Below are 26953 nucleotides of genomic sequence, written 5' to 3'. Positions count from 1 at the left end.
GGTTATCATCACCGTGTATATATATATATATATATATAAAACAAATTCAATATTGTTAAACTCGAGCTTGACTCGATAATATTTTCAAATTTGAAATCATGCTCGAACTCTTCGTTAATTTAATCAAATAAATTTGATTTCTTTTTAAAAAAATAAAGATCAAATAGTTCTGTAGCACTTTGACTCATTTATGTGATAAAAAAAATATGATTCACTTATCATCAGGGTCTTCGCCAATTTATCCTAGACCAATATAGAAAAAATAAATAACCAATGACTAATCATTAGTACGTATGATCAAAATATAAAAAATATATATTTATGTATCAAATTTTAATATTAAGATCTCATATAATATTTTATGTTTCAATCGTCATATTGACTGGGGACAGTAGTTTAACTCATTTATTATAATAATAATAATAATAATAATAATAATAATAATAATAGTCGTATTATTTTATCGGAAGAGGTGAGATTCCTTTTTAATTAAAAATGAAAAATGAAAAAGGATGTTAATTTGAGGATGGCTAATTTGCTATAAACTTTATTTTTTTGCCTTTTTTTTCTACCAATAGAAAGGATTAAATATAGATTTCGTGAAATGAATGTTCTTTATATTTTAAGAAAGCAATTCATGCATGGATAGCGCCACGATTGGGAGACACTTTTCACTTAAAGATAATATTTAATGTTGAATTAAATATTGTCATGCAGAGAGAGACTTCCCAAACCAAAAGTGCCCACTACGACTTAAAAGGAAAATTTCAATTCACCCCAAAATTTAGCTTCTTATTTAAAATTTCAAAATTATCAAAAGAGCCTCCGAATTTTAAACAAATCACATTATCTTAATACCTTTTTCTCATTAATATTTTTTAACGTCATTTACTCTCTTCGATAAAAAACAAACCTGCGAAATGTGAAGAGAGTTTGGTAATTTTGGAACTCCCAGGGGCTTTCGAAAAGGAAAGGAAAACAAAGTGAAGGGCGAAATAGAATTCGGGTGACTCTGCCCGCTTTGGGGCCAATTCTCCGAGGAATTCTGGGCCCCGCACCACGTGGCGTCCTATCAGTCCCACTGGGACGGTTAATTCGATCCTACCTGTACATGCAGTGCCTGTACAGGCAGGGTGAAATTTACCCACTGGGACAGCTTCCAGCAAGCTGTCCAGCCTGTTGTCCATCCGGTTCTTAATCCAAATTGCCTTCCGTTTTCTCCGCCGAGGATTCGGCGATTCTTTTTCGGCTCCCGTCGCTTTACTCTCCGCTTCATTCCCTTTTTCCGTCGCCAGCGCTCCTCCACTTCGACTCCCGATCGCTGCCGCCTCCTTCTGCTCTCCGATCGATCTGTCGATTGATCTCGCGCATGAACAGGTCGTCCGCCGCGGCGGCGTCGCCCCGGATCCGTCTCCACGTGCCATCCCGATCATTTTGCAGGTAGTTCAAGCTTGGTCTTCCGCGAGATCCGGACGTTTTAGGGTTTTCGTTAGGTTACTAAATGGAATGCAGTTTCTTTGCAGGAGCAATCGGTCCATTGAACAGTTAACAATCATCGTTATTCTCCTATAAATATGTCGGGGCCGCTAGATCGTTTCGCTAGGCCTTGTGAGTTGCTCTCTTCTCCTTGTCTGTCAGATTGCATGGATGGTTAGAAAATGCGGATCTATTTTTTCTTTATTTGACCTTAGATCAGTATGATCTGCTGGAGACTGATCTGCTAGATTTTCTGGGGTGGTTTAGGCACAGTTATTGGGCTTGCTCGTTCAATTTAAAATTTATTAAACTCATCATTGATCAATGTGATCCTAGAAGCCAAATTTGTGATCTCGCGCTGAATGTGGCGGCGCTATGATCGTTCACCTCATAATGACTGTGATTGATTGATTTGATGTTTTCCAAGAATATTCTTTTCTTCTGCTGTAATCTCGGCATTTTGCAATTGTGTGGATTCTTGCTTATCTACAAGGTTATAGTGAGGAATGAATTGCTGATAAAATATAGTTGATTCAACATGTCTAATCATGATTTAAGGGTTTTCTTTGAATCTGTCCTTACCATCTTAACTGATATTCTTTCATTGGTCAATTATTAGATATACACCTAATGCTCTCCAATATATGTATACCTATTACCTTTATTTTTTAGCATTTCTATTAAGCCCAAAACATCAATTTTAGCATTTATTTTTCTGCTACATTGACATTTTATATTGATTTCTAATTGTCAACACTTTTTTTTCGTCAATACTGTGCATTGTACCTTCCACAGTCTTATGCCATTTTCTTTTATCCCAAGGGACACACAACAATCACACAAGACTAGAATCTCCTCTCAGCTTTCTTTTCGCCTAAGGAGCACCTGAGGAGTCATTGATAGAATTGTTGTTCAATAATGCGGATTTTTACTTTTAACATATTTTCTATTTGAAATTGAGATGATGCCTTGGGGGTCTGTAAGACTGATCAGCCTTTGTGTATTTTATCAAGCATTTTAGCCTAGATAATGATTAAAGTTTCTTGTCAGATTTGGTCATAACAGTATACCACAAAAGATCATTTATGAACTTGCAAGGCTAAGGAGATTTCAGTGGCTCCTCAGTCTGTGAATTAGGAACAATTTTGGGCTATGAAATGAAATTTCAGCTATAATGTGGATGTTTAGCTTTGGTGTGTTGACTCAATTTGTGCCACTTCCTATGTAATAGTCCTGTGACTAGTCTAGAGCAGAGGGTTATATGGCTTAGACATGTCTGGTAGCATTAACTTGAGCTTAAGTATTATCTAACAGTGGCCCATGCTTATAAAATCTGTTGTATAGTTTCTTCATCAAGTTGCATTGCAGTTTGATAATCTTAGCTAGTTGAAGAAGTTCTCGAGGACAATTTATTTTAGTTTTCTTATCATTTTACATTGTACTTGCCTAAATTAGTTTCCTGCCAGTAATTTTTGCTTAAGCATTAAGAGCCAATAGCTGACAATGTGATGCACCACCTTGTTTTATTCACACTGGATTGTAACAGTAATTTTTTTGCACAATTACATTGGGGGATTTACCCATGTTTTTGGATTTGTTTTACCACTCCCTTTGATAATTCTATCATTCTTACTGCAATCCAATTTATTGGTTACAAGATACTACATAGTGTTTCTCAATTTTCTTTATAATTTTTCAGAATCATAGAACTTGCTAGATGTTATATTCTTTCAATTTTGGGTCACCAAGCCTTTATATCTATCAAACTGAATTTACTCCTTTTCAGTAAAATGAAGTTTTCTTCAATGCGGCAAAGCAAATTGTTATATTGTGTTGTGCTTATTGATTTTTGTAATTTTTTCCTTCATGAATCACATATAACTAACTTAATTTTTCATAGGTTTTGAGGGTTTCTCAACTCATGATGAACGAAGAGAACGCAAATCAGATATTGAAAATTCTGAAGATGAAAGGAGGACAAAAATTGGTTCATTGAAGAAAAAGGCTTTGGATGCATCAAGTAGGTTCAAGCATTCTTTGAAGAAAAAGAATAGGAGGAAGAATGCCAACAGACTTGTTTCTATTGAGGATATAAGAAATATTGAAGAACTTGAGGCTGTTGATGTTTTCCGTCAATCTTTGATTTCAGATGAACTATTGCCTGTGAGGCATGATGACTATCATATGATGTTGAGGTAAATTTAGATGTTATCAATATTTTTGACCTTGTCTTTCTGTAAACTTATTTTTCCAATATTCATACTTCTTTTGAAATTCCTTTTATGGCAAGCAACTAGGCTGGATTAGCTAGACCCATACATTTATTGTATTAACTAAATTTCTAAAATTCTTCTGTTACTTTTTTTTCACTTTCATTTTGAAGTGATTCCATGAGCTTAACTATTATATTTTCATGAAATCTTAACATTTCATTTGCTTCTCCTTTTTATTCTTATAACTTAGATTTTTTGTGCTGAGCTAAGGTAAGGCTCATAATCATGCTTGATTTTTAATTTTAAAGGTTGTTATTTTCTTGTTATCCGTGATGTAATTCATCTCTAGCCACTCTGTATTGAGTTATATTTCAATATTTCTGATACCTATTGTTCATGGTTTGGCAAGATGTTTTTATTGATCTAAAGATTATTTCTGATGTAGCTTTTCCAAATATCTGCTGCTTGAGTGCCTTATTCCTTTTGAACTAGTTACTTTTAGTATTGATAGGCGGCTGGCAAGATGTTTCATTGTTTCAAAAACTAAATTTTCTTCTTTGGTTTCTTCGAATATCTACTTCAGAGTGTCTCATTCCTTGTGAACTAGTTGATTTATAGGTCTTTATTTTCATGCTTACCATTTAAGGTTTCTTAAAGCAAGGAAATTTGATGTTGAGAAGGCAAAGCACATGTGGGCCGAAATGCTTCAGTGGAGAAAAGAATTTGGTGTTGACACTGTTATAGAGGTAGGATTATTTCAAATTTTAGTTAAACATGTGATTTTGATGATTTTTTTTTAAAAAAATTGTTGTCATCTTTAGAATCATAATAAAACTCAATCTAGAACTATTTATGTGGGATCAATACCCTATTAATCTTCTCTAAGAGTCTCTCACTTAAATTGGATAATTTATATAATTTATGTTCAACTTGTTATTCAAACTAGAGAAACTTTCATAAGCAAAACCATTGATTGAACACGACAATAATGAAAGAAAACATAATATTTGCATTCAGGTGAAACAAACAAAACTTAATTAGTCAATGAAGACATCTAATGGTCCCTTGAACCTCATAGTCTAAAACTTTTGAAATATTTGATGAGTACATAGACGTTCGTGGTGTGAGCAAAGACCATTAGTGGTGGGTATCGCATCTACATGAGGTGTGAGCATATCTAGGCTATTGAATAGCAAGCTGATGCTAATAGAGATGTTGGTATGGTAATGTCCAGTGAGGTGAGATTGTTGTAGGCTATGAAATTTCAAGCATGGACTGGTATTGACAGTTCTCAAGTCGGTGTGAAGTGTGGTTGTTGATACAGGTGGAGGGGTACCAGTGTTGCTAGCATCCATTGGAAGGCATTGTAGTGAGCTCAGGCAAGCGATTAGATCTGCCAGGTTTTGATTTGGCTTTCAAAACTTTAAAGAGAGATTTGCCGCTCTCTATGGTCTCTTGTACTTAATTGGGAAGAAGGTGAAGCTCATTCTCTTGTAGGAAGAGCAGGAACTAGGTTGTGGTTATGCTACTCAAGCAAGATGGTGGAAGTGGATACTGGAGTCAAAGTCCATGTGATGTGGTGACGCTTTGTCTTGCGTTGGTTGAATTGGGAGTAGGTTGAAAGCTTCACCGCTCTACCATGTGGGAAGCAAAGAATCGTGGCCTATGATCACTATTCCCTTTTCTACTCGTGGCACATAAGGAAGGAAGGACGTGTGTTGCTGCAACCATGTGTAAGGAGCAACATAGGCAGCAATTGCAAATGAATATTAGATCACGAATGGAATGTGTGAGGGGTTGTGCTACTATCACATGAATGAGAAGACTCGTGCACTTGAAGGTTTCTATGTGATTAGAGGTCATGTGGTGATCATCGCCTTGTTGATTTTCTGAAAGCTACTTGTGAGATATTTTTGAGTGCATATTTGGTTTCTCATGAATAGGCAAGTGCAATGCATCCAAAATTCATAATGGATCAATTAAAGCAGATTGATGCGGAAACTCTTATGCCTAGCTATCATGCAATTTGCACAACAGTTGGGCTTCATTTGAGAGGAGGTCACAAGTGATTAGGACTCACATAGCTCATGTAGACATGGGAAGAAGGAGAGAATGAAGACTGAGGGGAGACGAAGATCACGATGCTGGGAAGCCACTGGTGGTGTACTCTCCCTAGGGTATACTTCTTTTGGAATTCTCTAGCCTTAAAAGGGTGGCTTTGAAAACTATTATATATATTTATATTCTCATAACAAGGACCTAAATCTAGAACTACTTAGTGTTGCAACACAATTAGAAACCCTATTTGCAAAAAAGAATCTCATTTTTTTTCTCTTATTCTGAACATCAGAAGCTCATATTTTCTTCTAATTGATTTTTCTTCTAAAAAATTTCTATATCTATCCACATGTTGCTTTCCATCAGGATTTTGAGTACTCCGAATTAAGTGAAGTTCTGAAGTATTATCCTCATGGCTATCATGGTGTGGACAAGGAAGGAAGACCGGTTTACATTGAAAGGCTGGGGAAAGTTGATCCTAACAAACTTATGCAAGTGACCACAATGGAGCGATACGTTAGGTACCACGTGAAGGAGTTTGAAAAGAGCTTTTTAATTAAATTTCCAGCTTGTTCACTTGCTATAAAAAGGCACATTGATTCAAGTACAACTATTCTTGATGTTTATGGGGTGGTATGGTATCATTCCAGATCTAGTTTAAATTATTGATTTTCTTTGCATAGAATGCCCATTTGACTAATTCATATCTTCAATTCTTGCTATGATTACATCATCTCTAGGGTTTGAAGAATTTCAGCAAAACTGCTAGAGAACTAATTCAGAGGTTACAGAAGATTGACAGTGACAACTACCCCGAGGTATACTGAAGCATCTTCTTTCGGCTAGTGACTTCTGGATTTGTGTATGAATATTGGCCTGTCTATTGATGAAATAATGTCTGTAGACCTTGCACCGTATGTTTATTGTCAATGCTGGCCCAGGATTTAGGCTGCTATGGAACACTATAAAATCATTTCTGGATCCAAAGACTACTTCAAAAATTCATGTAAGTTTCTTTCCCACACTGATGTGACTTAGACATGAGAATTTTCATATTAAGATTGTTTTCAAATTTCTACTAGGTTCTTGGAACAAAATATCAGAATAAGCTGTTGGAGATAATTGAACCAAAGTGTGTGCTTTACCTATTATTTTTACAGAATATTTCATCATTAAGGAGGCTGATGTTTTCACATTGTCTTTTGATTGTATCATTTCCAGTGAGCTGCCTGAGTTCTTAGGGGGTTCTTGCACCTGTCCAGAGCAAGGTGGTTGTCTAAAATCTGAAAAAGGTCCTTGGAAGGATCCTAATATACTGAAGGTTTCTATCCAATTGTCATTTGCCGACCTTGTCTTTCATTTTTTAGTCTATCGTTTGTCCATTGGTTTTTGTTTATATGCAGATGGTCCTCAATGGTGAAGCACAATATGGTAGGCAAATTGTGGCTGTTTCCAATGGTGAAGGAAAGATCATTGCTTATGCTAGGCCATCCTATCCAAAAGTGAGCTTTCTCATTTCATTTTAGTCCCATTAAATTCCAATCTATAAGATGATGAACTTTTTTTTTTTGTCTTTTCACTGAAATAGATAAAGGGCAGTGATACATCTACTGCTGAATCTGGTTCGGATGCTGAAGACCTCACTTCTCCTAAAGTGACAAGGGCTTATTTTCCAAATCCTCGCTTGACCCCAGTACATGAAGAGGTAATTTATATTTTTTTATTGTTTTAAACTATGCACCAATAAATTAGGAATCTTGATGGTGGAATGAGAAAATACAAGAGAAAGTGAAGGAAAAACAAACAACTTATAAAAATTATATATTTGTAAGTACGTGGAAAACTTAAAAAAATATACAATAGCCAAGAAAAAGGTTAAGAAAGTAGTGAATAAAGCAAAGAATGAAACTTTTAAATGATTATATCAAAAATTATATACAAAAGAAGGGGAAAAAGACACTTATAGAATAGCTAAAGTGAGAAAAGGAAGAGATCTTATCCAAATAAAATGTATTAAAAATGAATGTAATAGGGTACTAGTAAACGATGGAGAAATAAAAGAGCGGTGGAAGAGGTATTTTCATCGACTTTTTAATGAATGTTTAGTGACCGACTTAACTTAGGTAATTTAAGTAGGTCAAAATGAGTATAGAAATTTAAATTTTTATCGTAAAATTTAAACTTCAGAAATAGAACAAGTTTTAAATGAGATGCACAATGGAAATGTCGTTGGACTAGATGATATTCCAATAGAGATACGGAGGTGCCTAGGGAAACAAGGTATTAAATTCCTTATAAAATTATTTAACATAATATTTGACAACGAAAAAAATGTCTGATCAATAAAGGTAAGTACTCTAATTCTCTTTTATAAAAATAAGGGAGATGTATAAAATTATGCAAACTATAGGGTTATTAAACTAATGAGTCATACCATGAAACTTTGAGAAAAAATAATAGAAAAAAAAAGAAGACCACAGTGATCGAAAATCAATTTGGGTTCATGTCTAGAAGGTCGACAATAGAAGCTATACATCTTCTTAGACAACTAATTAAAAAATATCAGGAGAAAAAAGCAAGATTAACTTAGAAAATACTTATGATAGAATTTTAGAAAAGAGAGGTATTAGCATAACATATATTGAACTAATTAAGGATATGTACGATGTTGTAACGATCATAGTAAAAACTTTAGGCGAAGTAACTGAAGTATTTCCAATAAAGATAGGGTTATATCAAGGATCAACTCTAAGTCCCTATCTTTTTACACTAATTATGGATTAACTCACTACACACATTCAAGACACAGTACCGTGGTAAATGTTGTTTGCAGATGATATTGTTTTAGTGGATAAAGCATGTGAAGGAGTAAATGCTAAACTAGAATATTGGTGAAAAATACTAAAAGGGAAAGATTTTAGGCTTAGTAGAATAAATACAATATATGAAATTTAAGTTTAGCAATATTAGACGTAATGAGACAATTGTTAAGATAGGAGATGACGAGTTGCCCGGAACTGAGAGCTTTAAATATTTAGGATCATTTTTGCAAAACAATGGGGGAATTGAAAGAGATGTCTTGTATAGAATACAAGCAAGATTGTTGAAATGGAGAAGAGCATCAAGTGTTTTATGTGATCGTAAAGTACCTCTAAAACTTAAAGGAAAATTCAGTTAACTTGCTATGTTATATGGAGTTGAATGTTGGGCTATGACTCGAGCACATAAACAGAAGATGAGAGGAATTGAAAGAGATGTCTTGTATAGAATACAAGCAAGATTGTTGAAATGGAGAAGAGCATCAAGTGTTTTATGTGATCGTAAAGTACCTCTAAAACTTAAAGGAAAATTCAGTTAACTTGCTATGTTATATGGAGTTGAATGTTGGGCTATGACTCGAGCACATAAACAGAAGATGAGAGTTGCAGAGATGAGGGTGTTAAGGTGAATATGTGGGCATACGCGAATGGACAAAATAAAAAATGAGAGCATTAGAGAGAAAGTCGGAGTTACATTTATTGAGGAAAAACTCCGAGAGATACATTTAAGTAAGGATGTAAACGAGCCGAACCGAGCCGAACAGTATTAGGCTTGAGCTCGGTTCGAGCTCGAATCGAGCTTTTATCACAAGGCTCGAGCTTGGCTCATTTTAGAATTATCAAGCTCGCGAACAGTTCGAGCTCAGATCGTTATTAGCTCAATTATCAAAGTTAACGAGCTTAACTCGTTAAGCGAGCTCGGGCTCGTTTTTGGCTCGTTTTAGAGCTATTTTTTTTGGCTCATTTTAAAGCTCATTTTAAGGCTCGTTTTAGAGCTCGTTTTTTTTTGCTTGTTTTAGAGCTCGTTTTTTTTGCTTGTTTTAGAGCTCGTTTTTTTGGCTCATTTTTTTTTGGCTCGCGAGCCTATAAACGAACATGTTCGCGAGCTCACCAGCCGAATATCCTTAAACTCGAGCTCGGCTCGATAAAACTGTCGAGCTCGAAATCGAGCTCGAGCTCCGCTCGATAAGATAAACGAACGAACTCGAACGAGCTTTTAACCGAATCGAGCTCCGAATAGCTCGCGAATCGTTTGGTTCATTTACATCCCTACGTTTAAGATGGTATGATCATGTATTAGAGGATCAATAAATGCTCTAGTTAGGCGATGTAAACCTATGACAAGCACACATATCAAACAAGAAAAAGGAAGACCAGAAAATACTTGGTTAGCAATAATAAAATAAGATAAAATTTATTTAAGTATAGATGATGATACAGTAGGAGATAGAGCTCAATGGCATAAAAAGATCCATATAGCCGACCTCATCTTGTGGAATAAGGCTTGGTTATTGTTGTAAACTCTTGTCAAATGCTCTGTATCTTTATTTTGCTCACACTGTGGTAGACTTGCATGACTCAAGTGTTTTCTTTGTATAGGAATAACTTCTTTCTATTTTTTTTTTTTTTTTTTTCATTTTCTTGTGAATTGTTGTTTTTGTGTCTTTCTCTTCTCTTGTGTTTAATGGCTTGTTTACTGGATAAATAGAAGGGAAAGATGGGAGGAGAAGGGAAAGACTGGGAGGAGAAGGGAAAGGGAAACAACTACAGAAATACATATCATTGATTTGTTTTGTTTTGTTTTATTTTCCCTGTGAGAACTTCCCCCCAACTCCCTCCCATTTTCCCTCCTATTTATCCACCCAAGTTAACAAGCAACAACTGCAATTGCTTTGTTGCTGCTTCCTCTTGCTGATGACAATTGCTGAAAAGATTCTGTTTAGTTTTCAAAATATGGACAAAAATGTTCTGGGTGGGAAAAGAGGCTTTATACATTTTTCATTGTAGTTGTGTACAAACAGTCTGATGTTTGCCGCTTCATAACAATATCTGATTGATGTTGATAGAAGTTATTATCATCAATATCTGTTCTCTTTCTACTCAATGCAGGCAAAATTGGTGATGGTAGCTAGTTCCTCTTCTGCCTTTCAAGAGCATGATGAACATGTTCCAATGGTAGACAAGGCTGTGGTTGGTGGACTTAAGAAACAAGTTTCCAACAGATTGGTATATGCACCTAAAGGTTAACAATCCTGATATCTACAAGTTAATTTCCAATTATATTACTAACTCATTAAAATCTGCATATCCATCCCACATAACTAACGTGGCTTGAAGATGATGGGAAAATGGAAAATAATGTCATTAAAATGGAATTTAAATATTTTCATAGCGATATATGGCATCCTGCTTTCCTAAAAACAGAATCATCTTAGATCTTGCTTGGTTTTCCTTCATACTTTCTTTGCATTAGCAGTAATTCTTTAACTACTGAGGAAATTATTAGTTTTTGCTAGTATCCAATTAGAGTATGATTTAGTTATGTCATACAACAGCATTGTTTAGCCTATCAACTTCTTTTGACGAAAATATGCATAAATGCACAGAGGTGTTACACAAATAGTAGTAGTGAAATCTTGGATCCAGAATCAATAGGCAGTGTGTTGTTCGTTGGAACAATGCGCCAGTAAGCCTAGCCTACTTATTTCTACTGAAATTATTCAATTATTTGATTAAAATTTATGATTCCGGTGATTGACAAACTGTTTCAAAATAAATACGCTGCTGAATCACCAAGATCTATGAACCAAAGAATCTTTAGATTCCACATCTGTTATTTTGGACATGTAATTTGCAAGCTTGATTTTGGACATGTTATCTCTAAGATCTATGTACCAAACAAACTATCCCATCTATAGGGTTGTAACAAACCAAGACGAGCTTAGAAAACATATGATTATTAAAAGCTTATCAAGCTTGCACCAAGCCTGCTTGAGCTTTTACTGAGCTCAACTAATGAATGTTCTCATAATTTAGTTACATAAACAAACCAATAAAACTTAAAAGATAGTACCCAAGTTATACACTTGTTTATAATCTTTAAATATTTGAATAAAAAAAATTAAAGAAACAAGATCAATATAGATCCTTAAACAATTCTTTTCATGGATTGTTCATGAGCTTTGTGCTTGAAATTGACTATCCAAACTTATTAGTTAAAGCTTATTTATTATATATATCTATTTCTATTTTTATACCACATGAACATAAAAAACTCTTATCAATTTGAGTTTGATGGTCTTCATGAACATTTTATTCATCAACAGCTCTCTGTCATCTTAATTAAAATGCACCTAGGAATCACAATTTTAATTTAGTCTTGATTCTTTGAATTTTGGAAGTTTTCTGTTATGATTTTTGTCATGTAAGGTTGATGTTGTTTTGTTCTTATGGCAGGAGGCTCCATCTATACGTCCACGACCGAAGGAGTCAAAGCTCAAATGACTCTGCGTGTGATGACCGTTATCACATATCTCTTTGCACTGATTTGTACAGCCTCCAGCCATGTGTCAAAGAGGCTCCAGAATAAAATCTCTCAAACGCATAGACGCAACCCTCTCCTTTTAGTGGACTCTATGCCTGCTATGCCTGAAGAGGAATTCCGTCTTCTATCATCTGTTCCTGCATCTGTAGAGGCTGACCTCCTTTCTTGCCTTACAAGGAAACTAGGAGAGCTGGAAGAAAAAGCAAATGCCCTTCAAGCAAAACCTTTTGAAATGCCCTCAGAGAAAGATGAGTTGCTCAATGCTGCTGTCTGTCGTGTGGATGCACTTGAAGCTGAGCTTATTGTCACAAAAAAGGTTTGTTTAATCAACTACTCATTATTTGAATTTTCTTCCTACAATTTTATGATTTTGATTTCCCATTCATTGTAAATTACTTACAATCTATCTGTTAACTTTCATGTTACATCCTTTTGCATATCTATGATAATTCCTTTATCTATGTTGACTAATACACTTCACCTCATTCACAACTTTAATATTTATTTATGATGACCATAGGCACTGCATGAAGCTCTCATGAGGCAGGATGAACTTCTTGCGTATATAGACAGTCAAGAGGAGGCAAAGTTGCGGGTATGTTAACATCTCTCTTTTTTTTTCCTTCCTTTAGTCCTGCTCTCTTCACAAAACTAATATTTAACTTTCTTGTGCATTCTGCAGAAGAAGAAATTTTTCTTTTGAAGCAAGACACTGTACTGTTCTCTCTTCAAGCACGCCAAGCTTGTTCTTGCTCCTGCAGCTTAATGAACACAAGATTTTGATGTGAATTGCTGGAAGCGCACGGCTACTGGCAATAATTGTGGGGGAAAAGACATTCACAGATGCAGGTGAAAAGCAAAATACCTGAAGTCTTTACCTTAAAACTTTCCATCACTTGCCAATTCGTGGTTGATGCAAATTGGAGTTTATCCATCATTTGGCAGAATTAGATCGATAGTGGATTTTATCGATAGTGAACAAGCAATTACTTCGTTTCTCAATTTTGCTTACTATTTACTATCAATTTATGATCTCTTTCCAAGTAATTAAATGATATGGATATAGCTGACTTGGTAAATACAATAATAACAAGTCTTGATAGTCTTAACTATGGTAGATTGGTTATATGTGTTATTAGATATGCCCTAATGTATGTATGACATACTTGCCTTATATCTTAGTTTTAGATAGATATAGTTAATTTTAAGGACAACAAACATAAATATATAAGTTGGAACTCAATTTAACACAATGGTGTTTTTAAAATTGAATCGGATGGGTTCAGTCGGTTAAATGGCTGATTCGTAGCCACCCTGGTTTAATTGAAAAAAAAGAGGAAAGGATTTCAGTTCAAACCCTAATCAGGTTTGAATTTTGCTGACGATATATTGCAGACGATGAGCTTCCCTCATATTCACATTCTTTTGTATAGATTTATCTTTAACCAAATAACCAAAAATATCTCTATGTTCTTAAACATAGAAACAATTTTGTCGGTTTCTTTTCAATAAGATTCTATGATTTTTTTTCTAATGATAAAATGTCACTGTGTAAATAACTCAAAAATATTGTGCTTCATATTTTATTTTATTGAGGTTTTAAGGAACTATGCAGGTTGTTTTATGCTTAGTTCTTGTGAGATTATTATGCTCTGAACCTACTTTCATACTGGATTTAGGTGGTCAACTAGAGTAAATCAAGGTGGAAAGAGTTTAGCTGAGTTGTGGTTGGAGTAGACTTGAGTTCGCTTGAGTTAGGTTGATTTTAGCGAGAAGAACAGGGCTTAGTCAAAGATATCTTACATCAGCTGAGTTGTAGACAAGGTTTCTCACGGTGACTTGAGTAAGATTTATCGATAGATGGATTGATCATCGATGTGTCGAAAGGTTAGGTTGGGTGGAGCACGGAGCCAAAGTGATCAATAAGGAAGTTGGATCCATCGAAAGTATTAGCAAACTGATCGAGGTGAAGTCAAACATGTTCAAGTGTAGAAAATCTTATTATCTTGTGTGTATTTTAGCACGTTCCATTTCCATCCAGCGAAGTCCAGCAGAAGTCACTCTGCTATTGACTGTTATTATTTACTTTTATCTTTAGATTAACCGAACCAATACAAGAACTCAAGCATCTTATCAAAATTTGAGGATTGTATTAAAAAATACAATAGGCACAAATAATTAATTCCAACTGGTGATCGCACAGTTTTATATGTGTAATATAATGTATAAAGAAGATGATTTTTTTCTTATAAAAAATTAATTTAATTATTTATATTAAATAAAATTGATACTATTCTTGATCTTAATCAAAAAAATTAATTTAATTATTTATATTAAATAAAGAATTGATATTATTCTTGATCTTAGTCCAAGGAGGGAGAAAGATATGATTTCTAATGTCATTGACCGTCTGTTGGTACAGTGAAACTGACAGGGGGGTGAGTTGTCTATGTGAAAATTAAACAAGTCTTTCTCAATCTTTCAACTCGGATTAGTAGCAATAGTATAATTATAATAATAATAAATACATAACTTTAAAAGAAAAAAGACAAAAGAGTTATTTGGTTACAATTTAGGTGGTTGTTAATTTAAGACAAATAAAAGCACTAAAAAAGTCTCCTTCAATTAAGACGGAGAAGCTTCTTTCATTTGTTGAATGTTCAGAAAGTTGTTAGGAAATAAATACTAGAGTTGATGATTATTTTCTAGGTCCAGGGGTGTTTTATAATCCCTGGAAAAAGTTATCCGCGGTTTGAAAGTGCCTCTAAAGAGGTCCAAGGCACCTTCCATCGGATAGAATTTATTCGTCGAGGATAAAACTTTATCCTCGACTAACGGCTAGCGAAGGTGCCTTCAAAGGCTAGAAGACACCTTCATACTATTCATTGAAGGCGCCTTTTAGTCATGGAAGGTGCCTTCCACAGGGCAACTCAGCTCAACGCTGATTTCTTCGGGTAGGTTAGTTGAGCTCATCTAAATTCAACTCCGACCTTCTCCTTGAGCAGACTTCCTTCTCGACTTCTCGTCCCTCAAACGTCACGCACATTCTTCTCGTCTACTGGTATACTCTTCCGCAGCATCTCGTCTTTCGGATGCACCGAACCCGTTGACTCCCTTCCCGTACCATCCTTCTCGTTAGCTGCGTCTTCCGCTTGACTTCTTGTGTTCTTAAGCTCCTGCACACTTAGACACAAGGATCAAACATAACAGGACATAACTGAACTTGGTTGACCACATCAAAACTATCTCGGGTACTAACAATCTCTCCCTTTTTTGATGTGTATCAACTCAAATTCAAGTTAGAGTTAAAAATGTAATGAAATGATATAGTAAAACAATGAATTAAATAAGCTAATTGAAAAAAATAAATACAAGGATAAAAATTATAGGAATTATACCAAGTTCTCCTTAATCCCCCTTAACTTTTACTTATTTCTCCTCCTTTGATCACGTAAAATAATTAGGAAAAAATTTTAAAAAATAAAGTAAACTATTAGAAAAATTTGAAAAACTTTTCGAGGATACATTACAACAATTACCAGTAAGCTAATTTTCATTAATAAATCTTTAAAAATATTTTATTTATTTATTATTATTATTTTTAACTCTAAATTTTTTATTATTTTTCCTTGAATATATGTGATATATTATTTAACTAAAAATAAAATAAAATTTTCAGAATTTGTATTTTCTTGAATTTTTAATGTTAATAATTATTTTTTTAGAAAATAATTTGTAATAAATCAGATATTATTTTAAAAAATTAAAAATATTTATATGGATAGAGAATATTATTTTTTATCAAAGAAAAATAAGATTTTCAAAATTTAAATTTACGAAATAAATTTAAATTTCAAAGTATGATTTTTGTTAATAATTTTATAAAAAATAACTCAACAGTAAATAAAATATGAAAAAAAAATTGTTTGTAAATTAAATCATCAGATATCATAGAAAAAAATTAACTCAAAATACAAACAGAAAAAATTTTAAAAATATTTTTCTATTGAGACAAATTATATCCTAATAATTAAAAAAATTAGAGTTTAATTTAAAAAGTTTTTAGAACCCAATATAAGTTCCTGAAGAAGTTTTTGGAACCCAATATAAGTTCCTGCCTACTAAATTTACTAAAAATTTGAGAGATACATAATTTTTAGGAATTTTCTTAATTTATCTCTGGTGATTTCTAATGTACCAATTGATTCTACCATAATTTCTAAACTTTTGTTGAATGTAGTTAGAACATGCAGGGTAATCTTTCAATTTCTCTATTTATGTTTTTAATTTTTAATTTTCTAATTTTAAATTATCAAACAATTCTAGTGGGCATGCATTAGCTAATTGTCTTTTCAAATTAATATTTTAGTTTTCTAATTTACACATATTTTTAGAAAACATTTTGATAAATTTAAAAGATTGTTTGGGAGATAGCACACGTACCTCACTTATCTCGTGTTCTGATACTTTCTCTTCATCACAGCTTTTCTCTGATGATCTTCCCCCTTCATCGATGTTTATCTCTAAGTTACTTTCATCTTCTTCTTGGTGGTATGTCATTAGAGCTAGTCCAGCGTAAGCTTTGATCTCGGATTCGGAGGACGACAATTCATCCCATGTGGCTTTCAAGATCTTGTTGGTCTTTTGCTCTTGCCCTCCTTATTCAGTTCGAGGAAGTCGTCCTTGATGTGCTCTTCTCCTTGGCAGTTATAGCATTGGACCTTTCTTTTGCTCCGAAAATACTTTTTCGCCAATAACTTATTAAATTTATTAGATTTAATAAACTTGTTAAATTTTCTTACCAATAATGCTACTTCATCTTCATCGATTGATTCTTTGGAGTCTGGATTTGGTTTATCTTTCTAGTTGGCCTTTAGAGTTATGTTATGGGCTGTCTTTTCTTCTTTATTTTATAAGTCTGTACATCTTGATTCGTGAAGTTCAAAAGTAGAAAACAGAATTTCTAATGAACTAACTTCGAGGTCTTAAGATATATAAAACGAGTCGACTATAAATGTCCACTTGGGTGTCATAGGAAATACATTTAAAGCGTACCTTAATGAATCTCGATTCGTTATTTTTTCTCCAAGATTTGTGAATCCGGTGATGAGTGCAGATATGCGACTGTTTCACTTTCTTCCATCCGGAGGTTCGTCAGTTGGTTCCGGAGCAGGTCCCGTCTCGCGAGCTTTGCTTTGGAAATTCCTTTGCTAATTCGTAATCTCCGATTTGATTGACTTCCTGAGATGGAAGTACGCCGAACAGAACTTGGTTCGTTCATTTGCTACGAAGTCTGCTTGCTCCTTCTTGATCCATTTCTTTTTCATTTCCTTGTGGGTTTATGAGAGTTACAAAACTATATTTAATAATTAAAAGCAATTCAAAGTTTGTTTTAAAGAATACCTCCATGAGTTTTTTCTATGTCGCAAATTCTCCCTCGAACTTCGGTGGGTAGATGCTTAGTCTGACCATCGTGTTGGTACTTCAGTTGGCGGTTAGTCCTTCTGAGGCATTCTGTCTCTGATACCAATTGTTAATGCAGTGGGGTTGACAAGAGGGGAGTGAATTGCCTATGTGAAAATCAAATAAGTCTTTCCCAATCTTTCAACTCGAATTAGTAGCAGTAGCACAATTATAATAAAAATAAATGAACAACTTTAAAAGAAAAGAGACAAAAGAATTATTAGCTCGGTTACAACGTAGGTGGTTGTTAATCCAAGACAAATAAAAGCACTAAAAAAGTCTCATTCGATGATGGTGGAGAAGCCTCTTATACTTGTTGAACGCTCAGAAAGTTGCTAGAAAATGAATACTAAAGTTGATGATTATTTCCTAAGTCCGAGGATTTTTTTATAGCGCTTATAAAAAGTTATCATCAACTTGAAGGTACTTCTAAAGAGGTCCAAGGTGTCTTCCATCGGATAAAGTTTATCCACCGAGGATAAAACTTTATCCTCGACTAACGGTAAGCGAAGGCTGGAAGGCGCCTTCATACTGTTCATCGAATGAGCTTTCCGGCCATGGAAGTGTTGGTGCAACCTTAGGTCAAGGTTGACCTGGTTGACCAGACTCGAGTTGACTTGACTCGAGTTGTGTTTTGATGTTTGACGAGTTATGTTTGACAATGTTTGACGTGAACAGAAAAGTTGTATCTTGATGATTGACAAGGATACAAGCTTGGGAGATTGTGGGTGCAACCCGTGGTCAAGGTTGACCTGGTTGACCCGAGGTGAGTTGACCTGACTCGGAAAAGTCTAAGCAAGGAGCTTGGCATGGGAAAAGTCCAAGCAGGGAGTTTGGCATGGTGAAAAGTCCAAGCAGGGAGCTTGGCACGGGAAAAGTCCAAGTATGGAGACTTGGCACGGAGAAGTCCAAGTATGGAAGCTTGGCACATGGGAAGTCGGAGAGGGTTCGGTAGCTCGTTCTCCGGACTGTGGTCAGAGAGGGCTTGGGAGCTCGTTCTCTGGACCGGATGGAAGTCGGAGAGGGCTCGGTAGCTCGTTCTCCGAACTGTGGTCAGAGAGGGCTCGGTAGCTCGTTCTCTGGACCGGATGTGGAAAGTCCTGGTGAGTGAAGCCAGGCAGTGGGAAAGTCCTAGTGAGTGAAGCCAGGCAGTTGGAAATCCTGGTGAGTAAAGTCAGGTGAAAACCCTAGTGAGTGAAGCTAGGTGAAAGTGAAAGTCCTGGTGAGTGAAGTCAGGCAAGGGAAAGTCCTGGTGAGTGAAGCCAGGCAGTTGGGAAGTCCTGGTGAGTGAAGCCGGGCAAGGAAAAATCCAGGGATCAAGGTTGATCGGACATCTGGTGTTGAGAAGGTCAAGTAGGTCAAGGGAGTGACCGGATACTTAACACGAAGAGAAAAGTCCAAGTGGGTCAAAGGGATTGACCGGACACTTGGTGGGGAGTCTTAGCAGGTCAAGGGAGTGACCGGATGCTAAGCATGATGTACTAACAGGTCAAGGTTGACCGGATGTTGGTTTGAAAGGTTTGGGACTTGGTTTGGGCAAAAACCAAGCTCTGGATCGATCAGTGGATCGATCCAGTGATACACTGGGTATCTGGATCGGTCTGGTGACCGATCAGTAACCAAACAGTAGCCTACTGAGTGTTATCTGATCGGTCTACAGACCGATCAGGAAACAACGATCAGAATGCAAGAAGTTCGGGAGAAAAGGAAGGGACATGCATGTTGATCGGTCCCTGGACCGATCAGGCTTCAGCCTGATCGGTCCAGAACTATCCGTTGGCTCACAACGGTCTTCTGTCTTCTGCTGTCTTCTGGCTTCTTCTTCGCAGGTGCATGCAGATATGGCTGAGGGCTGCTACAGAAAACTTCTTCTGCTGGTCCGATTCTTCTTCTTCTTTCTCCTTGGAACAGAGCTGCTGTTCTTCTTCACTGCTGTGATTTGAGCTTTGCTGAGCTCGCTTCTGCTTGAAGCTTCGTGTGAGCTTCATCGGCTGGTTCCTGCTGTTGTAGGCATCTTGTGAAGCTGCTGCTTCATCCAGTCGAAGAGAAGGCAAGTAAGCGAAGGTGTTTCATACATTTGTATTGTATTTTGCTTTTTGCTGCTTTCTACTCCTGTATTGCTTTTGCAAAATATTGTGGCGAGGTTTCTCCACCCAGAAGGAGTTCTTATTAGCCGGTTTTCCGGGGACTCATCCACCGACGAATTGATAGGCTTCGTCCACCTTACGGACACGCCGAGGAGTAGGAGTTTCATCTCCGAACCTCGTTACATCGTCGAGTTCGAGTTTGAGGTTTGATCTTTCCTCTTTTCGTTTCTATTTAGTTATTTCCGCTGCGCTAACCCTAATCGTAGGAAGAAACGAGCAATTTGGGGTCGGCTATTCACACCCCCCCTCTCTAGCCGCGATCATCGATCCTAACAAGTGGTATCAGAGCGAGGTCGCTCTTCGCCGGATTAACACCCGAGGGAGCACAAGCTAGAGATGGATCAACTCGGAGAGGACATCACGATTCCACCCTTCTACGATCGCGACGACTTCGCGTTTTGGAAGGTAAGAATGAAATATTTTCTTATGACTAATCTTGAGAATTGGAGTTGTGTGCAGGTAGGGTTTACTCATCCGGTGGATAAAGACGGAGAAACCCTAGAGAAGAAAAAGTGGACGAAGGAGCAAATCCACCAATCCACAATCAACGATGAGGTAACGAAAATTCTTGAATTTTCATTACCTAATGACATTCTATGTAAGATAGGTGGATACAACAATGCCAAGGAGTTGTGGAACAACTTGGCTAAGTTCCATGAGGGGAACTCCACTTCAAGCCATGAAGAGGAGTCAAGTGAGCCAAGGAGTTCACATCATGGAGGGATGGATTTAGAAGTTGAGGGTTACTCAACATCTAAAGAAGAAGAGGAGGAGAGTTCCTCTTCAAGTTCGGAGCAAGAGGAAGAAGCTTCTACCTCCGGAAGGGATGAAGAAGAAAGTCTTCATCCATCCTCAACCCTAGGTAACTCAAGCATTTCAATTTCAAATAAATTACACATAATGTGCTTTGAGTGTAGGGAGTATGAACATTACAAGAGTAAGTGTCCAAAGAGGATTAGAAAGTCTCCACCGGCGCCAAAGGTCAAGAAAGCCGGAGTCCCGATACGCAAAGGCAAAGAGCACGTGGTGTGCTTTCAATGCAATCAAAGGGGACACTATAGGAGTCAATGTCCGAGGGGGAGGCAACCTCACAAGGACAAGAAGACGAGCACATCGATAGGGGGAGCTAAGGCAAACCCTAAGGTAATCTCTAAGGCACATTATTGCAATAATCATAAGACACATGCTAGTAGCCTTATTGCTATTGTTAATAATGGTAAGCATGATAACATTAGAAATCGATACACATGCTTAGGTGCCAAACATGTGAGCCTAGATAAGGATAACACTAGGAAAGTCAATCCTAGGATTAACTCATCTAAGGTAAGGGAGAACCTAGGTAGAAATCCCAAATCAACTAGACACATGCCTAGGAATACCTCAAAGAAAAATGATAAATTAAAGCTTGAGGTATTAGAGAAAGAAAATCAAGTCTTGAGGTCAAGACTTGACTCTCTAGAAAAGGCTCTTGAGGACTTGACTTTAGGGTCTAGGGGTCAAAAACCCAAGTCCAAGGACAAGAAAGGTTTGGGTCACAAACCTAAGTCCCAAGTGGTCAAGCCCACTTATCATAATGTTCCATTCGATTATGGAACAAGACCTAGGGTTAGGAAGACCATCACCAAGGTCACAAGGGGAGTCACCCCTAAAGTTGATCTTGTTGAGTCCCGAATGACCAAGGCTTTAAAGCCTAGGAGGGTCATTTAGGAGGGTTGCTAGGGAAGTCATCCCTAGTGAATACTTAATGAACCCAATGAGCTCCAAAAGGTATTGGGTTCCTAAGAGCGTGATTCCATCACGCTAGATGGTTTAGGGTGTGCCAACTTTACTTGACTAGGTAGTTAACCTAATCATGGCAAAAGGTGACACTTTAGAAATTTTCAAGGTGTAATCAAACCTTGAAAATGAAATTAAGAATTATTCCTAAGGTGATTAGAATGTGCCAACCACATTTGAGGAATTTTCTAGAGTCAATCTAGTTGGCACATAGTGATCTAAAAGTCTTGAGGATGTGATTTTAGGTCTATTACACTTAGGAATATAGAATTTATGGCAAAATGATCAAAATTATCAAAAATGGCAACTAAGGCTAGAATTAGGTATTTTCTATACCTTGACATGTTATTTGCCATATATTGTTTGTCATATGCCATGTCATGACATCATATTTAATCTATGATCATTTGAAATGTCATGATAACGCTTAGGTTAGTTTAAATGTCATGCTTTATTTAAGTTTCACACTTTATGCCATGACATCATGACATTGGCACATGTTTTCATTTATGATACAATTATATGTCATGTCATCATCTTGTGCATTAATGATCAATGAAATTGATTTAAGGACTAAAACATAATTTGATATGGATATGAAATTGTTATTTAGAAAAATGCATGAGAACTTAGATTAAGCTAACCTAAACTCATATCTCACATCAAAATTGACTTGGATGTGTTTGATACACCTTAAATGTGTGTGAGATATTAGGATTGTGAGTTAGCTAGGATCAAGGTGCATAGTTCTTGTACCTAGATGAGCCTAATTCAAAATTGGGGATCATAGGGAAAGCTTATGTACAAGTCATGTACATTTAGCCCAAAGATTGTGATCCTAAATTAAATGGTTTAAAATCATTTCAAAATCGATTTGAAAAACATTGATGAAGCTTTTCTAGTGATAGCATTCATCATTGAGCAAAGTGATACAAAGATGAATTAACTTTGAGCTATTTCAAAGACTTTTGAACTTTGTATCAAGATTTAAAAATGGAACTTATTTTCATAGAAAACTATTTTTCCATGATAGTATATGTTATGAGGAGTGTATCCTCAAAATCTTACAATTTTTGAAATTTTCTGTGATTTTATAGAGGTTTCTGAATTTCGGAAGGAAATTCAGAACTGATATCAGAGGTTGTGGACCGATCAGAAGGGAGTCTGATCGGTCCAGGCAGTTGTGGATCGGTCACCTGATCGGTCTGGTGACCGATCAGGGCGTGCCAGTTTCGACTGTGCTGTCTGAAATTTCTGAAATTTCAGCTCGGGAGTTGGTGTTTTGGATTTCTAAAGGTTTGAAACTCTCCAAGACATTGTTGGTGCAATGGTCAAGGGGAGTTGATCTTTAGGGGGAGTTTTACCTATTAGTCAAGGGGGAGTTGACTTTTAGGGGGAGTTTTTACTCCTAAAGACTTGAGTGATATGTGATTATCACTAAGTTAATTGTTGGACCTTAGTATCAAGGGGGAAATTAAGAGTTTCAATGAAAGGTATGAGACTTTCATTAGGAAGAAACTCTTGACCTTGATTCACTCTTTTTGATGTGTGTCAAAAAGGGGGAGAGTAGAAAGGAGAATGGAGAATGTCTAGAGAATGTTCAGGGAAGAACATTGGAAAACCTAAGTTAGGTTATCGGGTTAACCTAACTTGATTATGGGTTTGATTATGAGTTTTGTCAAACATCAAAAAGGGGGAGATTGTTGGTGCAACCTTAGGTCAAGGTTGACCTGGTTGACCAGACTCGAGTTGACTTGACTCGAGTTGTGTTTTGATGTTTGACGAGTTATGTTTGACAATGTTTGACGTGAACAGAAAAGTTGTATCTTGATGATTGACAAGGATACAAGCTTGGGAGATTGTGGGTGCAACCCGTGGTCAAGGTTGACCTGGTTGACCCGAGGTGAGTTGACATGACTCGGAAAAGTCCAAGCAGGGAGCTTGGCATGGGAAAAGTCCAAGCAATGAGTTTGGCATGGTGAAAAGTCCAAGCAGGGAGCTTGGCACGGGAAAAGTCCAAGTATGGAGACTTGGCACGGAGAAGTCCAAGTATGGAAGCTTGGCACATGGGAAGTCGGAGAGGGCTCGGTAGCTCGTTCTCCGGACTGTGGTCAGAGAGGGCTCGGGAGCTCGTTCTCTGGACCGGATGGAAGTTGGAGAAGGCTCGGTAGCTCGTTCTCCGAACTGTGGTCAGAGAGGGCTCGATAGCTCGTTTTATGGACCGGATGTGGAAAGTCCTGGTGAGTGAAGCCAGGCAGACGAATAAGTCCTGTTGAGTGAAGCCAGGCAGTGGGAAAGTCCTGGTGAGTGAAGCCAGGCAATTGGAAATCCTGGTGAGTAAAGCCAGGTGAAAACCCTAGTGAGTGAAGCTAGGTGAAAGTGAAAGTCCTGGTGAGTGAAGCCAGGCAGTTGGTGAAAGTTCTGGTGAGTGAAGCCAGGCAAGGGAAAGTCCTGGTGAGTGAAGCCAGGCAGTTGGGAAGTCCTGGTGAGTGAAGCCGGGCAAGGAAAAATCTAGATGGATCAAGGTTGATCGGACATCTGATGTTGAGAAGGTCAAGTAGGTCAAGGGAGTGACCGGATACTTAACACGAAGAGAAAAGTCCAAGTGGGTCAAAGGGATTGACCGGACACTTGGTGGGGAGTCTTAGCAGGTCAAGGGAGTGACCGGATGCTAAGCATGATGTACTAACAGGTCAAGGTTGACCGGATGTTGGTTTGAAAGGTTTGGGACTTGGTTTGGGCAAAAACCAAGCTCTGGATCGATCAGTGGATCGATCCAGTGATACACTGGGTATCTGGATCGGTCTGGTGACCGATCAGTAACCAAACAGTAGCCTACTGAGTGTTATCTGATCGGTCTACAGACCGATCAGGAAACAACGATCAGAATGCAAGAAGTTCGGGAGAAAAGGAAGGGACATGCATGTTGATCGGTCCCTGGACCGATCAGGCTTCAGCCTGATCGGTCCAGAACTATCCGTTGGCTCACAACGGTCTTCTGTCTTCTGCTGTCTTCTGGCTTCTTCTTCGCAGGTGCATGCAGATATGGCTGAGGGCTGCTACAGAAAACTTCTTCTGCTGGTCCGATTCTTCTTCTTCTTTCTCCTTGGAACAGAGCTGCTGTTCTTCTTCACTGCTGTGATTTGAGCTTTGCTGAGCTCGCTTCTGCTTGAAGCTTCGTGTGAGCTTCATCGGCTGGTTCCTGCTGTTGTAGGCATCTTGTGAAGCTGCTGCTTCATCCAATCGAAGAGAAGGCAAGTAAGCGAAGGTGTTTCATACATTTGTATTGTATTTTGCTTTTTGCTGCTTTCTACTCCTGTATTGCTTTTGCAAAACATTGTGGCGAGGTTTCTCCACCCAGAAGGAGTTCTTATTAGCCGATTTTTCGGGGACTCATCTACCGACGGATTGATAGGCTTCGTCCACCTTACGGACACGCCGAGGAGTAGGAGTTTCATATCCGAACCTCGTTACATCGTCGAGTTCGAGTTTGAGGTTTAATCTTTCCTCTTTTCGTTTCTATTTAGTTATTTCCGCTGCGCTAACCCTAATCGTAGGAAGAAACGAGCAATTTGGGGTCGGCTATTCACACCCCCCCCTCTCTAGCCGCGATCATCGATCCTAACAGGAAGGCGCGTTCCATAGGGCAACTCAGCTCAATGTTGATCTCTTCGCGTAGTTCTTCGCATAGGTGAACCTCCGATTAATCAAAGTTGAGCTCACCCAAATTCAACTCCGACCTTCTCTTTGAGCAGACTTCCTTCCCGGCTTCTCATCCCTCAAATGTCGTGCCCATCCTTCTCGTTCGTCGGTGTAGTTTTTCACAACATCTCGTCCTTCGGATGCACCGACCTCGTCGACTCCCTTCTCATATTGTCCTTCTTGCTAGCTGCGTGTTCCGTTCGATTGTTTGTGTTCCTATGCTCCTGCACACTTAGATATAAGGATCAGACATAACAGGACCTAACTGAACTTGATTGATAACATCAAAATTACCTTGGGTATTAACATTGTCAATCCTAAAATGTAAGATAATATATATATTTTTATATAAAAATAACTAAAGAAAATTAGTGTTTTTTATCTTTTTCAACAAGAAATATTAAAAAAATTGTTTCTAATTTTTCACTTTTGGAACTAAGCATCAATCCTTTAGGCTATTTTATGCTATTGCTTAGAGCATTTACAGTAATATTGAATATTTCTCCGAAAATTTATAGTCCTCATATCCATATTATCAATTAAATTTCTCATTTATGAAATATTTTAAATCTCACGATCGTAAGAGTATTGGATGCTAATCTTCCTGGTTGGTGGGATAGAATAAATAAAAATGAAAATATTATTCTTAAAGCATGAAATATATAAATAAAATTTAAATTAAGTTAAATTAAATCAAGTGTTGAAATAAATATGGAATATTCAATTCATTCATTTGGACTATTCTCCTAATCGTCTTAATGGATTAGCCGGATATGACCTCTAACGGCTTGATCAACAACTGATTAGGTTTGCTTGGCCCGTCTAGAATGACCAATCTATTTAGTCTGTCTGCTTGACCGCCTGAACCCCTAACAGCTCGCCGACGCCGATGGGATGCTACGAATGATAAAGGAAGCAACGATGTCATTTGCCGTTTTATGCATAATGCTCCATGTTTGACCTCATAATCCCTGCTATAAGCACAAAGTACATTGTGACATGTACTTTCTACTCACTACTTTAGTGCCAACTCGGGTAAGGGCACGTATTTTTAATAGAGTTGGTAATCGTTCATGAGTTGGACCGTTGGATTATCTCTCTCTTTAAATAATTTAAGTGAGTGGAATATAAATTTTATCAATTTATTTAAAAATGGATCTAGATGGATTAACTCACTTGGGATCGGCTCGTGATCCACACGGATTGGTCCATGATAAATTTGGGTTTGCTTGATTGTAAAAAAAAACTTCAAAATTTAAAATTAAAGTAAAAAAATTGAATAGGTTAATGGATTTGACTGGTCTAAGTCGTAATCTAAATTATATATATATATATATATATATATATATATATATATGGGCTTGTGGGTTGATCCACCTAATCTGTAATTCACCTTGAGTTGAATTGGAGATTTCTTAATCCGTCGAGATGATGGATCGGGCCGCCTCACCCCACCAAATAGCTGATCCGTTTTATTACAGTTTAGCTCGTTTGACAACGTAGTTCAACATGTATTTCTAAAATAATAAGAGTTTAATTTCCACACGGACACATTTACGATGATTGAATGATTAATAAATATGAGGCATCATTTCAAGAGTCATCATATTTTTTAAATTTACTTGGTGTAGAACATGTGAGGTTAGATAATCTAACCCTAGGATTAGTCAAAATGTAAAATCAGAATACTTGTTATAAAAAAAAAATTACTGTCTCATTAAACAAATTTTACACAAGGATTACAAATAAATTGAT

The 26953-nt window shown here is 36.9% G+C and overlaps 1 protein-coding gene across 2 annotated transcripts; it reads left to right on the top strand.

Annotated features, from left to right (window-relative positions):
* Nucleotides 1-1168: 1168 nt before the first annotated feature.
* Nucleotides 1169-13219, top strand: LOC122055712 (phosphatidylinositol/phosphatidylcholine transfer protein SFH8-like). 2 transcript variants are annotated; one of them, XM_042617279.1, is made up of 15 exons: nucleotides 1169-1440; nucleotides 1524-1608; nucleotides 3377-3671; nucleotides 4336-4435; nucleotides 6114-6380; nucleotides 6488-6565; nucleotides 6652-6753; nucleotides 6830-6879; nucleotides 6969-7068; nucleotides 7151-7249; nucleotides 7336-7452; nucleotides 10676-10808; nucleotides 12023-12426; nucleotides 12631-12705; nucleotides 12793-13219. In XM_042617279.1, the coding sequence occupies exons 2-15, from the start codon at nucleotides 1575-1577 to the stop codon at nucleotides 12811-12813; spliced, it is 1875 nt and encodes a 624-aa protein (XP_042473213.1). In that variant the 5' UTR covers nucleotides 1169-1440; nucleotides 1524-1574; the 3' UTR covers nucleotides 12814-13219. The 2 variants fall into 2 exon arrangements, with proteins under 2 accessions (XP_042473213.1, XP_042473212.1); XM_042617278.1 differs by having other exon boundaries at nucleotides 1513-1608.
* Nucleotides 13220-26953: the final 13734 nt, after the last annotated feature.

The sequence above is a fragment of the Zingiber officinale genome, chromosome 3B (assembly GCF_018446385.1).
Source record: "Zingiber officinale cultivar Zhangliang chromosome 3B, Zo_v1.1, whole genome shotgun sequence".
NCBI lineage: Eukaryota > Viridiplantae > Streptophyta > Magnoliopsida > Zingiberales > Zingiberaceae > Zingiber > Zingiber officinale.
This window is presented reverse-complemented; position numbering and strand designations above follow the sequence as displayed.